This window comes from Electrona antarctica (assembly GCF_951216825.1).
Source record: "Electrona antarctica genome assembly, chromosome: 20".
Taxonomy (NCBI): Eukaryota; Metazoa; Chordata; class Actinopteri; order Myctophiformes; family Myctophidae; genus Electrona; species Electrona antarctica.
This window is the reverse complement of record NC_136801.1, coordinates 32,033,355-32,048,354: the sequence shown is the minus strand read 5'-3', so window position 1 is coordinate 32,048,354 and position 15,000 is coordinate 32,033,355. Positions and strand designations below refer to the sequence as shown.

Sequence of the window (15,000 nt, the reverse complement as noted above, 5' to 3'; positions counted from 1 at the left end):
GCTCTTTGCCATCCTTCCTCCACTTCTGTCTCTGTTGTAGTCCTGGCAAATAATGGCGGATGAATGTGGACCAGAAATGGTCAGCCAGTACTTGACTGTGTCTCCAGCGACGCTTCCCAAGGAGATCACTGGAGTCGTAGACAGCTTGTGGCAAGGACGAATCCCGGCGTCCCATGATGAGGATGTTTGGAGTGATGGGATCTGGATCTGCAACATCTGAGGAGAGGTAGCCCAATGGTTTGGCATTCATGATACCCTCCACTTCAATGAGGACTGTCCGGAGGACGGTCTCGGACACCGTCTGGTCCTTAAGGATGACCTTGAGGGCAGTCTTCACTGACTTCACCTCTCTCTCCCACGTTCCGCCAAAGTGTGGTGCACTCGGAGGGTTGAAACGGAATGTGATTTTCTGCTTGGCCAACTGTTCCTTCAGTCTTGGCGCCATCTCGGCAAACGATTCTTGCAGTTCTCTGTCCCCTCCGACAAAGTTAGTGCCGTTATCGGAAAGAAGTTCGAATGGAGTGCCTCGCCGTGAGATGAATCGTCTCAAGGACATCAGGAAAGCATCGGAGTCCAAGCTTTCCAGGAGATCAAGGTGTATGCAACGAGTAGTCATGCATTTGTACACAATTCCCCATCTCTTCTCGTTACGGCGTCCTATCTTCACGTGGAATGGCCCGAAACAGTCCACTCCAGTGGAATAGAACGGGGGCTTGTAAAGGCGTAAGCGAGAAGGTGGAAGGTCCGCCATCTTGGGGACGTCAGGCTTTGCTCGCCATAGCTGGCATTCTCGGCAGGAGTGCTGATGCTTGCGGATTGCTTCTCTCCCACGCAGAACCCAGTATGTGCGGCGTAATTCGGCAAGTACTCTCTCTGACCCAGGGTGCAGAAGAGTTTGGTCATAATCTTGGATGAGCAACCTTGTCAGAGGATGCTGTGGATCCAACACGATTGGATGTATGGCGTCGATCTCCAGGTTCTCTGCCCTGCGTAGCCTACCTCAAACTCTGAGGAGGCCTGTGACAGGGTCATACTCTGGGGATAGTGAGCTCAGCTTACTGTCAGAGGGAAGAGCCCGATCTGACTTGAGGGCCTTGACCTCCTCCGGGAACGAGTCCGTCTGGGCACGTAGGATGAGGGCCCTCTCAGCCTTCAGGTAGTCCGCTGCCTCAAGCTGATCAGAATCAGCCGCCCCGTGAAGGGACCTGGCTGTCGCTTGAATGAGCTCTTTCCATGAAGAGAAGTCTTCGATGGCAGGTAACTGGGGAACAGAAGAGATGGTCACATTACCAATGATGGCGGATTTCCTCAGCTCACCGTTGTCAGAGTTGGGTTCAGCTGAGGGCATGGTAGGCCATTGATCTTCAGGTAGGTAGAGGAACTCTGGTCCCATGTGCCATCGATGTGGTTGTGCCAACTCCTTCAGAGTCAGACCCCGAGTGATGTCATCTGCCGGATTCAAAGCAGAGTTCACATATCTCCAGCTGTCAGGCTCAGTCAGGTTCTGGATCTCCGCCACGCGGGTGCCCACGAACACCTTGTATCTACAGGACTCTGACTTAATCCAATGTAGAACGGTAGTGGAGTCAGACCACAGGACAACTCGCTGGATGGGCACGGTGAGTTCAGCTTGGAGTACGCCAGCGAGCTGAGCACCTGTGAGGGCAGCACTCAGTTCCAGGCGTGGCATCGACAGCTGTTTGCGGGGGGCCACCCGAGACCTAGCAAGCACAAAAGAAATATGGACGTCCTGTTGGTCGTCCACGGTCCTCATGTAGGCGACAGAGCCGTATGCCCGCTCTGACGCATCACAAAAGATGTGGAGGTCTCTTGTGACTGTAGCAGTGTCGGCTTGTGGCGGAGCATACGCCCGAGGGAACTCCAGTTGTATAAGGTGAGGAATCTCTTGTTCCCAGGAATGCCATTGGTCAAGCAGACTTCGAGGTCGGATCACCTTGTCCCAGCCAACCTCCTCCTTCCACAGGTCTTGGATGAGGACCTTAGCCCTTGTAGTGAATGGCACGATATAGCCGAGAGGGTCGTACTGGCAGGCTAGTACTCGGTAAAGATTCCTCAATGTAGGTGATAAGGTCTCCAATGGGCGATGCTTGTACCCCAAGGTGTCGCTGAGACAATTCCAACGTAGACCTAAGGTAGGCTCCTGAAGGTCGTTACTGGATTTAGAGAGCCATAGTTCGCTACTTTCCGAGCGGGCCTCAGGTGGGAGGTGTTCGATGATCTTGGGCACATTACTTGCCCACTGGCGGACCTCAAAACCTCCTGATTGTAGGTGCTGGCGGAGGTCGTCAACTAGACCTTTGGCCTCGTCCGCAGAGTAGGTGCTGTGAAGACAGTTGTCCACATAGAATGACTGTTCAACTGTCTCGGTCAAAGCTGGGTTGCCCTCTACACTGTCTTGAATGTGTCGCTGGAGGGCGTAGATAGCGCAGCAGGGACTACATGTCGTCCCAAAGGGAAGTACCTGCCACTCATAAACACTCGGTTCCTGCTCTCTCTCCATGTCTCTCCAGATAAAACGTAGAACTGGCTTGTCACCGGGCAGTAGGCGGATCTGGTGAAACATTCCTTTAATATCTCCACTCACTGCCACTGAGTGTTGACGGAACCGGATGAGGACACCGAGCAGGCTCGGTCCTAGAGCAGGTCCGGGAAGCAGGAGGTCATTTAGGGACAGGCCCTGATACTGGAATGAACAATTGAATACAATCCTGTCCTTCCCGTTGTGATTCACCATATGGTGTGGAAGATACCAGGATTCTGTAGACTGGTTGACTTCAGCAGGATGTATCTTTGCCACATAGCCAGCCTTCTCCAGTTTTCGGATCTCATTACAGTAGACCTCTGCTCGCTTAGGGTCCTTGGCAAGTCGTCTCTCAGTGCTGCGGAGGCACGGCAGCGCAGCTTCCTTTGGAGCATGAAGTTGGGTAGCGTGTGTTCGCCGAAGCAGGGGGGTAGCGTAACGCTGGATTCCATTAACCTCGACTCTAATGGTGGATGATTGTAGCATGTCGATGGCTTGCTGGTCCTGCTTCGAGCGTGTGGCTGCCTTCTGATTCACATAAGGGAGAGTGTCTACTTGCCAAAGGCGCTCCACATTCTTGAAGAGCTCGTTAGCCGGGGATACAGTGGAGATGTGGAGGCACTGTGTATTAGATGTGTTCTGGACAATACTGGTAGGGCCCTGGAGTGACCAACCCAGTCGGGTACAAATGGCGATAGGACCTCCCAGTGGGCCTGCACGTACCGGCTGTACAGGGGTCAGGAGATGTGGCATATCTGAACCTATCAGGAGCAGAGGCTTAGCTTGGTCGATTGGCGGTAAGGGCAGGCCACGGAGGTGCTTGTAACGTTTCTGTAGTGCAGCTATGGGGTAGGAGTGTTGTGCCAGGCTCAGACTGTTGGCAGTGAAGGCCTGGTGGATCCGGTACCTCTCGGAAGGCATACACAGTGGAGAAACATCAAAGGAGACAGAGCTGCCCTGGAGCTGCTCGACTGTCTGCTGGACCGTTTGCAAGTGGAGAGTCTCTCGCTCTCTCGGAAGGTTCAAGCTCCGCACGGCTTGAGGGAGGATGATACTTCGTTCAGAGCCGTCATCCAAAACGGCATATGTCTCAATGTTTTGATCCCCATTTCTCAAGATGACCTTAATGACCTTCAGCATCACCTGGTGTGGGCGGTTTGGCCGGTCGAGGTAAATTCTGGTAGGTGGTGTAGTCACCATGTGGACGTTAGTTCGGGCCTGCTGGACGGAGTCATGTAAGATGGTGAGGTGCTGCTCCTTACATATTTTGCAAGGGCGCTTCAGAGTACATGCTTCAGCGGCGTGATTGCGGCCACACTTCCAGCACCGTTTTCCATCTTTGATCCACTTCACCACCTGGTTAATGGACAACTTCTTGAAGTCATCACAGTTATTTATGAAGTGCTCTTTATTGTCACAATAAGGACAATACGGTTTGGACTTGAAGGTGGACTTACGTGCATACTCTGAAGTACTAGGACGAGCAGACTCTGATGGGCTGGCGACGTCCTCAGCGTTGAGAAGAATGGTAGTGGTCCTTTCCTTCGGCATGACACGATGATCCGTCTTGGCTGGCTTGGAGTTGGGGGCATCGCACTGATAGAGCGCTGCAGCTCGGCTTGATAGACGCTTGGCATGTGATTTCCTCTGAAGCCAGGCTGCCAGGTCGGACAGAGTGTACGTCTGGTCATACCCTGTCCTGAGAATACCCTGATTCAGACTGTATTCAATGAACCCGTCTCTGTAAGATGGGGGCATCTTGGCCAGCAGCCTGTCGACGTGTGATCCACATCTCAACTCGTAACCATTAGGTCCTTCCAGGGTCCCAAGCATGCCCACCAGTGACTGGATGGACAGTGCGAAGGAGTCGAAGGCTTCAGAGTCACCGAATTTGATGGCAGGTGTATTGAGGATGGCACCTAGCTCGGACTGGACGAGCTGCCGGGGTTGACCGTATTTGTCTTGCAGGGCTTGCAATGCAGCAGTGTACGGTTCAGAGTCGTACATGTAAGCCTTTGCCAGGTGGAGAGCGCTGGGAAGCTTCAAGTGACCAAGGAGCAGTTGGTATTTATACTGTTCGGTCAAGTACCCATGACCACTTGTCAGGTTATCCAAGGCCATCTTGAGGAGAGCGAAGTCGCTTTCACGCTCGCGCTCAAAGATTGGCAGTATTGATTGGGGAATGCCATAAGGCTGGGTGAATGGCATAATTGAACCTGGGTGCTGATATTGCGGTGGTTCAGCCTTTGGCTGGTTAGGAGCCATATAATGTACAGCAGAACTCATAGGGTCGTGAGAGTGAGCCGCAGTGGAGGTATTCACACCATAGGAAGGAATCTGTACGGCTGGTACGGTGGTGTGATACTGCTGGGTCTGGATGTTATGCCCTACCGCAGAGGCCTGGTGTGACCTAGGGGGGAGCCTAGAGTGAGCTGACAAGACCGTGTTCGGATGCAATTGTACTGATGGTGCAGCGGAGTAAGACGTTGGTTGTGTTGTCGGGTGCGTTGCTGTAATGCTCGCAGTGGATTGAGCAGACAGCAGCTGGGTGCGGGAGCGCACAACCGGAGCTTGGAACGCTGCAGCGGGTGAATGGGAGAAAGGTATAGTTTGTATTGGGGGATGCCTCACTGCAGTACCTATGGAAAGTTGAGGAGGCAGTTGCTGGTTGAGAGCAGGTAGGAACGATGCAGTCGAAGCAGAAAGTTCTGAAACAGGGGGTGCAGCAGAGAGGTGCATTGACTGGTGTGATGGCTGCCTCACTGTAGTGTCCATGGTGGAGTGAGCCTGCATGTGCTGGCTGCTCTGCAGAGCGACTGGACGCTGCAGTGTTGTAGAGTCCGTAGGAAAGGCGCTCGTGCTTTGTACTGGCTTGAAGCTAGATGTGGGTGGTGTACGGCTACCTGGCTCCTCCCTCACAGACTCTTGAAGGAGTGAGGTGACTAGCTGGGCCACCTGGAGTTCGGTTTCCTTCTTCTTTAGTCGCCTTTGTCTGTCAATACGTTTGGCTATAGCCTCTCGTGCATCTTGTGCTTCCTGCTGCATACGTTGAAGGTGCTGACACTCCAGATCAGCTCTGCTGTCTTCCAAGACCTGTTGTTGTAGTTGCTCCAGCTCCAGGCGTTGGATATTCTCTTCGAGAATAGCTTCCTGGATCGGTGTCAGAGCACGTCGGGGGTCTGCACTAGCAGAGGATCGATGGGAGCCTGAGCTTGCGGCTGACTTGGCCTTTGAATGGTGTGAGGACTCACGATGTGAGCCCGAACCAGAGGCGGACTTGTCCTTGGAATGGTGTGAGGACTCACGATGTGAGCCCGAACCAGGGGCGGACTTGTCCTTGGAATGGTGTGAGGACTCACTCGCCCTGGATGAACTCGACACAGAGGCCGACTTGGCCTTTGAGTGGTGTGAGGACTTACTTTGAGTGTGTGTACTCCTCATGGATGGAGGCTTTGACCCACCGACCTGTTCTCCTGACGTGTGTGACCGTGACCGATGTGAGTGCTCACTCATCTGAGATGGGGTCCTCGTCTCGCCATCCCGACGTTCTGATGCGTGGGATGGAGCCTTTGGAGGTTCATCTCGGGTCTGAGGTGTGTAGCCCACTTCGAAGTCACTCAGGTGCTGGGGAAGGTGTTGCTCTCTGTGGGGACGAGTTGCTGCCTCGGCTGCATCTTGCTCTGCAGGATCCATAGTGTTGATGGAGCTCTATCCGGCTCGAAGGACCATGAAATAGAGGTCTAGGGCCTCTGGAAATGACTGGAATAGAGCCGGTACACGTATGGATGGACTCCGGTCAAAGAGTCACAGGAGGAGGGCTGCTTGATTTAGTGTCTTTAATCTTGAACAGTGCGGTCTATAAATACAAATATAAACATTCTTTTAGAATCATCATAATCAAACAAACATCAAATAATTCTTACATAAACCAAAAATACAGTTTAAACCCATCTACAGTAGGTATCAAACATATAATTATCCATAAAGTAAATTACATTCACATATTCATAACATGCACAAATATACAACAACATGACGGTATATATAAAGAAAAGCACCATATTCCACAATAAGACTTACTTTTACTGTCATGAACACGCACAGTCAGAGAGGAAAATAAAACACAGCTCCTCAGGTCAAACTAAGCAGAACAACTGAGTGAGAAAAGCATGCAAGCTGAACCTAATCATGATTATCACTGGGGCAGCCAGGGGCAGCCAATCAGCCTTGCTGTGTCAATGAGTCCTTGCATTGCTGTGTCAATGAGTCCTTGCATTGCTGAGTCAATTAACTAGGTCTTTCCTACAGTAACATTAAATAAGTAGTAAAATAGATCCTGCACTGTAAAACCCTCACTGTTCCGCCTAGTTCACACCAACCATGTGCAACCAGATCAAAGGATGGCAAACTGAGCCAAATACTAAATGTCTTCTACATCCTGACAGTTTTCTGAAAAAGCTATGTTTCTATGTCAGTGGTTCTTCGATTTTTCAAAAATAGCAGACCTACAAGCTCGTAGCACGCCACTCGGTGGCGCGCTATGAGCTTGTAGATCTGCTATTTTTCAATAGCTAAAGCATAACATAATGCTAACACCAAAAGGGGTTCCCGCCCCAAAATGGGTTAATGCAATCTAATTGCCCTCTATGCCTAAAATATATGTGAGTGAAAGACACATCCTATAAGATGCACTGGGACACATCTTCAGTGATGGGCCCATGAGATCATCAGGGGTTTCGGGTCTTTCAACAATCATACCCCCTCCCTCAGGTGACCCAGCCAGGGTTGATCAAGCCCCGGCTTGTGTCCCAGTAGCATTGGCCCACAGATCGCTCCTCCTGGTCCAAAGCTCTCTCTGCCAGAAAAGCCTCTACACACCCCACTTCAATGGGCTCGCAGCGTGCCTTCCGGCATTGCCGGCATTGCTCGTCCAGCTCCTGGTACTTTGACCGCTTCCGCTCGTCCGATCCTCCTCTATGCGATCCTCCCAGGGAACTGTCAGTTCTATCAGTAGCACCTGCCTTGAAGATACCGACGAAAGCACAATGTCTGGCCTCAAAGACGTTGTTGTGACGTGGTCTGGGAAACTTGAGCTGCTTGCCCAAAGTCAACTGGTAGATCCCAGTGCAACGCTGAGGTGAGGAGGCCGGCTGCTAGTTTGGGCTGTGGCTCTCCAGCCCTGACAAAGGGCAACGTTCCGCTTGCCATGTTGTTGCTTGCAACTGTTGTTTTTTGGCCACGGCTTTAGAGATTGATTGATTGATTGATTGAAATATTTATTAACAGTTTGCAGAATTACAGTACATTTCAAGCACAAACTCAATACAAAGGCTGTTAACTGTGAGTGGACGACCCAATTAAGCATTACACTTGTTTACAAGAGGGTCCACCATGTTCAATTCATCAAAACATTTAGAGACGTACAAATAGACACTTCTATATAGACAAAGAACAGAACAGGAATTCATCATAATGGGGGTAAAAAGGGAAAAGAAGGGGGGGGATTCTGATTTTACGGGGGCCAGTTTCGAATTGCGTTTCCAATTGAGATGGATTCAGCAACTGTCTTCAGTGCCTGGTCGTGCCGCCAGCGGTATAGCGCCCCCTCCCCCCAGAGCTTTGGAGCAGCTGCTTATAGGATGTGCTCCAGAGAACCTTTGCTGGAGCACAGAACACACAGGCTGATGCCCCAGAGATGGAGATTGGCTGGGCTGCGGGTAGGACATCATAAACGGCTTGAACCATGAACTTGATGCGCTGGGGTTCTGCCTATTTTATAAATAGTTCATCTTTTACTCAAAGGGGACAATTATGCATCACTGGTTGATGAAATTAAATTACATCAACTTGCGACGGGCTTTGGTTGGACCACACATGGACACATTTTGTCCATGTGTGTTCCAGCCCTAAGGAATGCAAGTCTTAATTAAAAACTATACTTAATACTTCTGGTCGTTAATATGAGCATCAGAACAATATTTTAAATACGTTTTTATTTACACATGTATTCCATACATTCCATAGTGCTGGACTATACACACTTTTATGATGAAGCAGGACATTCATTCATTTCATTTATAAAAAATCACACGAATGAACACATTAACTGAGTGGTGCAACTCCCCTCTCCCCTCTCCCCCTGACCCAACCCCCCCCCCCCCCTCCCCCCTCTCTCTCTCTCTCAGGCAACAGTGCAGCACTATCTCTCTCTCTCTGTTTCTGGCACAACAGCGCCACTTTTGCCCCTACTGGTACTCATAGTCACATACAGTAGGTAGGTTAACACGGACATTGCTGTTCCTTGGAGTGGTTGCACCACTCAAAAATATATACGGAGAAACAGGTTTCTGCCTGACAGTCAGCAACGATATAAAAGCATAGGCCAGACACATCACTTTGGTCTGGCGATTCCAGCGTTGGCTGGTCAGGCACCGTCTGGGAGGCAAATTGGAGCCAAGTCATTGAGAGCCTGGTGGACAAAAGCATATTGTCACCGTTGTGCGGAAACCCTGAATTTAGTCACAGACTCTTGTTGATACTTTTCATGGTTCAAAATGTAGAAAACCCACAAGCTTAAAATGAATAGCAGGTTTTTCCTCTGGGACAGATCAGAAATGGCAATAATACCAGATCCACGATATTACAACACACTGTGAGTTTAATTGCCTTTTTTTGTTAATGTTGTGTGACACTGTGGTATGACAAAGTACTGCGACTGTGGCTCAAGAGGTAGAGCAGGTCGTCCAATGATCCATGGGTCGGCGGTTCGAATCCCGGCTCCTCCTGGCTACATGTCAAAGTGTCCTTGGGCAAGACACTGAACCCCAAATTGCTCCCGATGTGCTGGTTGGTACCTACCTTGCATGGCTTCCGCTGCAATCGGTGTATGAATGTGTGTGTGAATGGGTGAATGTAATGCACAATCTATGTAAAGCGCCTTGGATAAAGGCGCTATATAAATGCACCATTTACCAGTAGTACCTACTTATTCAAAACAAAATATGGATACCGGAATATGAAGTTGCCTGACAGCAATCATATGAAAATAAAAAATCACAGTCTGCATTAAATAAGCAGTTCAGGAAAAGTAACACACCTTGTTTTCTGCTCTCTTGTTTTAAATGTTTGCGCTGTATATAATTTTGCCGAAGTATCACAGAGTAATTGTAGCCTGCAAACCTGATGAATACCAGGGTGAATACTGCCCAGTCAGAAACTAACTGTGTTCTCTTTACATACAAGAGAGTGTCTTCTTTTATTTTTCCTGAACAAATTGTATGACAAAGGTTGTAATTGTTACAAAAACAAATATGTTTTATTCATTGATAAGCTGGTCCAGCCGGCTCTCATCGACTACAATGCATTCCATTGAACTTCCAGTTGGCAGTTAGCCTTCCAGAGTGTCCGTGGTGCATGTTATGACACGGAATGGAACCTCCGTGTCCTGTCCGTGTTTATATGATCCTTGACCTGCCTCATGTCGCGTTGTCACTCTTGTCTTGTGTTTATTTTTTACCACCCCCCCCCCCCCAAGACAGTAATCCTGTTAGCCAATCATCTTGTTACCCTGCTAATTCTGGTCTCGCCTACTCCGGCTGTACCTCGTCATGTTGATTAGTTCCCTGCTTATTCATACCTGTAATGCAGTGGTTTTCAACCAGTGGTCCGGGGACCTCCATGGTCCTTGAGGAGGTTCAAGGTGGTCCCCAGCTAAATGATGGAGCGTTATAGATCTTTAACTCTCCAGAGTTAAATTGTTGTTAAACATCTGCATTGCTTTATTTACAAGTGAATATATAGAAGAATTTGAATTGTTATTTTGATCAAGGTTTGCCTGCTATCTCTCCTATACCAACATCAATTCAGTATGGAATTGTGCAATTTATGCAATGACAACAAAATATTCTTTAGTCTTGGGTCTGAGAGGATACATGTCATGAAATGGTGTTCCGTGGCTCAAATGCATAATAAATGGAAACCACTGCTGTAATGCACTGCAGCGTGTGTCTGTGTTTGATGTTAGTTCCCCCTTCATGCTGATCCGTAGCCTGTTAGCAGTTCTAAACACTATGTTTGGCTCCAGCTTGTATGTAAACCCTGGCAGAAAGAAGCTGATTGACTAGAAGGTGGAGCGGTGTTTCTCAAATGGAGGTACCCTAGGGGTACGTGGAGGTACTGCAGGGTCCGTGTGGTGAATGTGGAAAATTGAAAAATCGATGTTTGTAATTTTCATAACTTAGTTATGTGTAATGATAAAACATTGAAACCTGCTGATCTGTAATGTGAGAAAATAAACTAAACGAAAAGGAAAAGGAAGAAAGCAATACTTACTTTATTTTGTATATATTTATTATTTACACACAAACTGGAATCATACAAAAATAATGTAATGGCCACATAAGGATGAGGTATTGTGTTGATCCCACGGCTAAGAAGGACAGAAGGATGAGGTAGTATTTATCCCATGGCTCAGAAGGATGAGGTAGTGTTGATCCCATGGCTCAGAAGGATGAGGTAGTGTTGATCCCATGGCTCAGAGGGACAGATTACAGAAGGATGAGGTAGTGTTGATCCCATGGCTCAGAGGGACAGATTACAGAAGGATGAGGTAGTGTTGATCCCACGGCTCTGAAGGACAGAAGCATGAGGTAATGTTGATCCCATGGCTCAGAAGGACGAGGTAGTGTTGATCCCATGGCTCAGAAGGATGAGGTAGTGTTGATCCCACGGCTCAGAAGGACAGAAGGATGAGGTAGTGTTGATCCCACGGCTCAGAAGGACAGAAGGATGAGGTTGTGTTGATCCCACGGCTCAGAAGGACAGAAGGATGAGGTAGTGTTGATCCCACGGCTCAGAAGGACAGAAGGATGAGGTAGTGTTGATCCCACGGCTCAGAAGGATAGAAGGATGAGGTAGTGTTGATCCCGCGGCTCAGAAGGACAGAAGGATGAGGTAGGGTTGATCCCACGGCTCAGAAGGACAGAAGGATGAGGTAGTGTTGATCCCACGGCTCAGAAGGACAGAAGGATGAGGTAGTGTTGATCCCGCGGCTCAGAAGGACAGAAGGATGAGGTAGTGTTGATCCCACGGCTCAGAAGGACAGAAGGATGAGGTAGTGTTGATCCCACGGCTCAGAAGGACAGAAGGATGAGGTAGTGTTGATCCCGCGGCTCAGATGGGCAGAAGGATGAGGTAGTGTTGATCCCACGGCTCAGAAGGACAGAAGGATGAGGTAGTGTTGATCCCGCGGCTCAGATGGGCAGAAGGATGAGGTAGTGTTGATCCCACGGCTCAGAAGGATGAGGCAGTGTCGATCCCACGGCTCAGAAGGATGAGGCAGTGTCGATCCCACGGTCACTATCATACAGTTTAAATTATAAATGGAACGTCTGTTTGGGAGCTGTTTACTGTATCTCACATGCATGTCATGTGTACACACTTATACTGTGTTATAAACTGTGTGTGTGTGCGTGCGTGCGTGCGTGCGTGCGTGCGTGCGTGCGTGCGTGCGTGCGTGCGTGCGTGCGTGCGTGCGTGCGTGCGTGCGTGCGTGCGTGCGTGCGTGCGTGCGTGCGTGCGTGCGTGCGTGCGTGCGTGCGCGCGTGTGTGTCAAGGCTATTACATTGAATGACTTAAAGGCTCATTCTGTTTCCATTTGACAGGAGTCTCATCACTCACACACACACACATACACACACACACACACACACACACACACACACACACACACACACACACACACGCGCACACACACACACACACACACACACACACACACACACACACACACACACACACACACACACACACACACACACACACACACACACACTTCACAGTGCTAGAGGCACTGTGTATGGAAGGATACATTTTGTGAGTGTGTGCGTGTGCACGTGAGTTTGTATCAAAATAGTGTATTTATGGTAACAGATTAAAAACATGTAAATGTGTAAACATAAACATCCATCTAGCATGGTTCTGGCTGTACTGTATGTGATATGCTGTATTCCAGCGGTTCCCCAAAGTGGGGTCCTTGAGACAGTTCCAGGGGGTCCCCAGCTAAATGATAGTTTGGAACCAAATGGACCCTTATGGGGCTGTACCTCTGAGAGTGTACAAATGGAACCAAATGGACCCTGACGGGTCCATTTGGTTCCATTTGTGCACTCTCAGAGTTAAATTAACATTGATTTTACAACATACATTGGGGGTCCCGGAGATAGAAATGTCATTAAATGGGGGTCTCTTCAGCTCCGCCTCAATGTCCCACCTCCTATGGTTTTCCTGGGTGTTAGAAGGGGGGGGGGGGGGTCGGCCTTGCAGCTTCCTTTCGGCTTTCACTGCTCGGCGTCCTAAACCTCTCTCCCAGGCCGTGTTGGTTTTCGAATTGTCGTTGATGCTTCTGTAACATATATATTTTTTATGGGTGTCCCTACCAGGTGCTTTGACCTGTCCAGCATGGGTGTCCCTATACCCATGAGCTATGCTTGCGCACCCGCTGGCATAGCTCTTTGGGTCACGGAGGCACTCAAGCCACCACCCCACGACAAGGGATGGACCGTGTGGTGGTATGATGAAGTATGGCATGAATTAACGCATTAACCCTGCAAGCCCCGGATATATTTCTAATTGCAAAAAAGAGATTTCAACCTTACCACTACTGTACTTTGTACTACTAGGACTTTGCAGGGTATATATATTATATATGTAAACATATGTAAAAAAGAAAATCATGCAAATTATATGCACATTTATAATAATTATTAAAATAATAATAATAAATGAATAATGTACATTTGGGGGATATATTTCACAATAATAAATGTACATGTTCTAGACATTCTAATGATCACAAAAAATATATATTACAGGAATTGTACCTATTTTCAGAGTTAAAGGTTATAGGTTAAACATTGTGTTCCAGGGATTTTGAAGTTGTGTGAATTTCTGCCTCTGGGGGATATTTATATGCAAATATCATGAGCGAGAAAGCCTCAACGTTGTTATACATTTAACCCATTCAGGATGGGAACCCTTTTGGTGTTTCAAGTGGTATGTTATACTTTAGCTATTGAAAAATAGCAGATCTACAAGCTTGCTATTTTTGAAAAATCGTGAAAATGTGGTGGAAATCTTTGAATATATATTATTTCAAATCTCTGCTTCTGGGGGGGGGGGGGGGGGGGGGAGACGACGACGACAACATATTTTCATATGGGGGTCCACGGCCAAATAAAGATAATTCTAGAGGTCCTTGACAGGAAGAACGTTGAGCACCACTGACATAAAAAACATGTTTTTAGAATCAGCCTCAGGTCGTAAATGGATTGAATGAAAGTGTTCAGAGTGCAGATATCATCAGATGTATAAGATGACGTTCAGTGCTTATAATGCTATAGCAGCAAACAGTGCAGGTCTCTTCAGAAAAGGCTGCTTTCAACAGCAGATGTTATCAGTCCTTCCCGTGATCTTCAAGGTCGAATAATCTTCTAGATTCTATTTCAACCGGTACACCTTGATGTGTTTAACTTAATTCATTAATTCATTAAGTATTGGACATGAGGGCTTCTTCCTCCCAGAAGAGTTGAAAGCTCAAGTTCAGAGTCTTATGTTGACTTTATGTGATGTTGTGAAATAATGTTGCGTTATAGAAAGATGTATGACATGTACAGTACTGTATGGTTGAATGTATGGACGGACGGTTGGATGGATAGATCAAATTACAAATGTCTGTTTAAACCCTGGACATTAGAATATGAAGTAGATAGATGTAGCGGGCCACGACATCACAAGGCATATTCATAGATGCTGTTGACAAGCGAGGGTATCTTTTTCAACGGACGCATCTGCACATAACTTGATTACAACAAGCAACACAGGCTCAGCATTGATTGCACACAAGCTCAGATAAAAGGGGGGGGGGGGAGAGAGAGAGAGAGAGAGAGAGAGAGAGAGAGAGAAAGAGAGAGCTAGTGTAACCACATTAATTGCAGCTAGAACATAGTTGAACTCTTGTTAATCTAACGACCACATTAACATGAATTAACATAAATTATTTTGTTTTATTCATCAGGTGAGTAGCAGTCAGTCATACTCAGACTGTGGATTCATTCGTTGTTGTTTTTGATAATGTTAATAATCTGAATATTGTTCTAATGTTGTTACTAATGTTGTTAAATGGTTGTATTCATCAGGTGAGTGCAGCAGTCAGTCAGACTGTGGATTAATTCAGTCCCAGAATGACGACTTTGACTGGGAACAGACGACGACCGACGCACAACAACACAACCCCTGGATGCCCTCAGGTCTGTCTGTCTGTCTGTCTGTCTGTCTGTCTGTCTGTCTGTCTGTCTGTCTGTCTGTCTGTCTGTCTGTCTGTCTGTCTGTCTGTCTGTCTGTCTGTCTGTCTGTCTGTCTGTCTGTCTGTCTGTCTGTCTGTCTGTATCTCTGTCTGTCTG

At 48.0% G+C, this 15,000-nt stretch overlaps 1 protein-coding gene across 1 annotated transcript in view; it reads left to right on the top strand.

Annotated features, from left to right (window-relative positions):
• The window catches only part of LOC306913142 (receptor-type tyrosine-protein phosphatase mu-like), a 170,287-nt gene that overhangs the window by 27,403 nt on the left and 127,884 nt on the right, over nucleotides 1-15,000 (top strand). Inside the window, exon 2 of the mRNA XM_079489698.1 lies at nucleotides 14,737-14,847. Coding sequence (XP_079345824.1) covers nucleotides 14,737-14,847 — 111 coding nt within the window. The remainder of the gene's footprint in view (nucleotides 1-14,736; nucleotides 14,848-15,000) is intronic.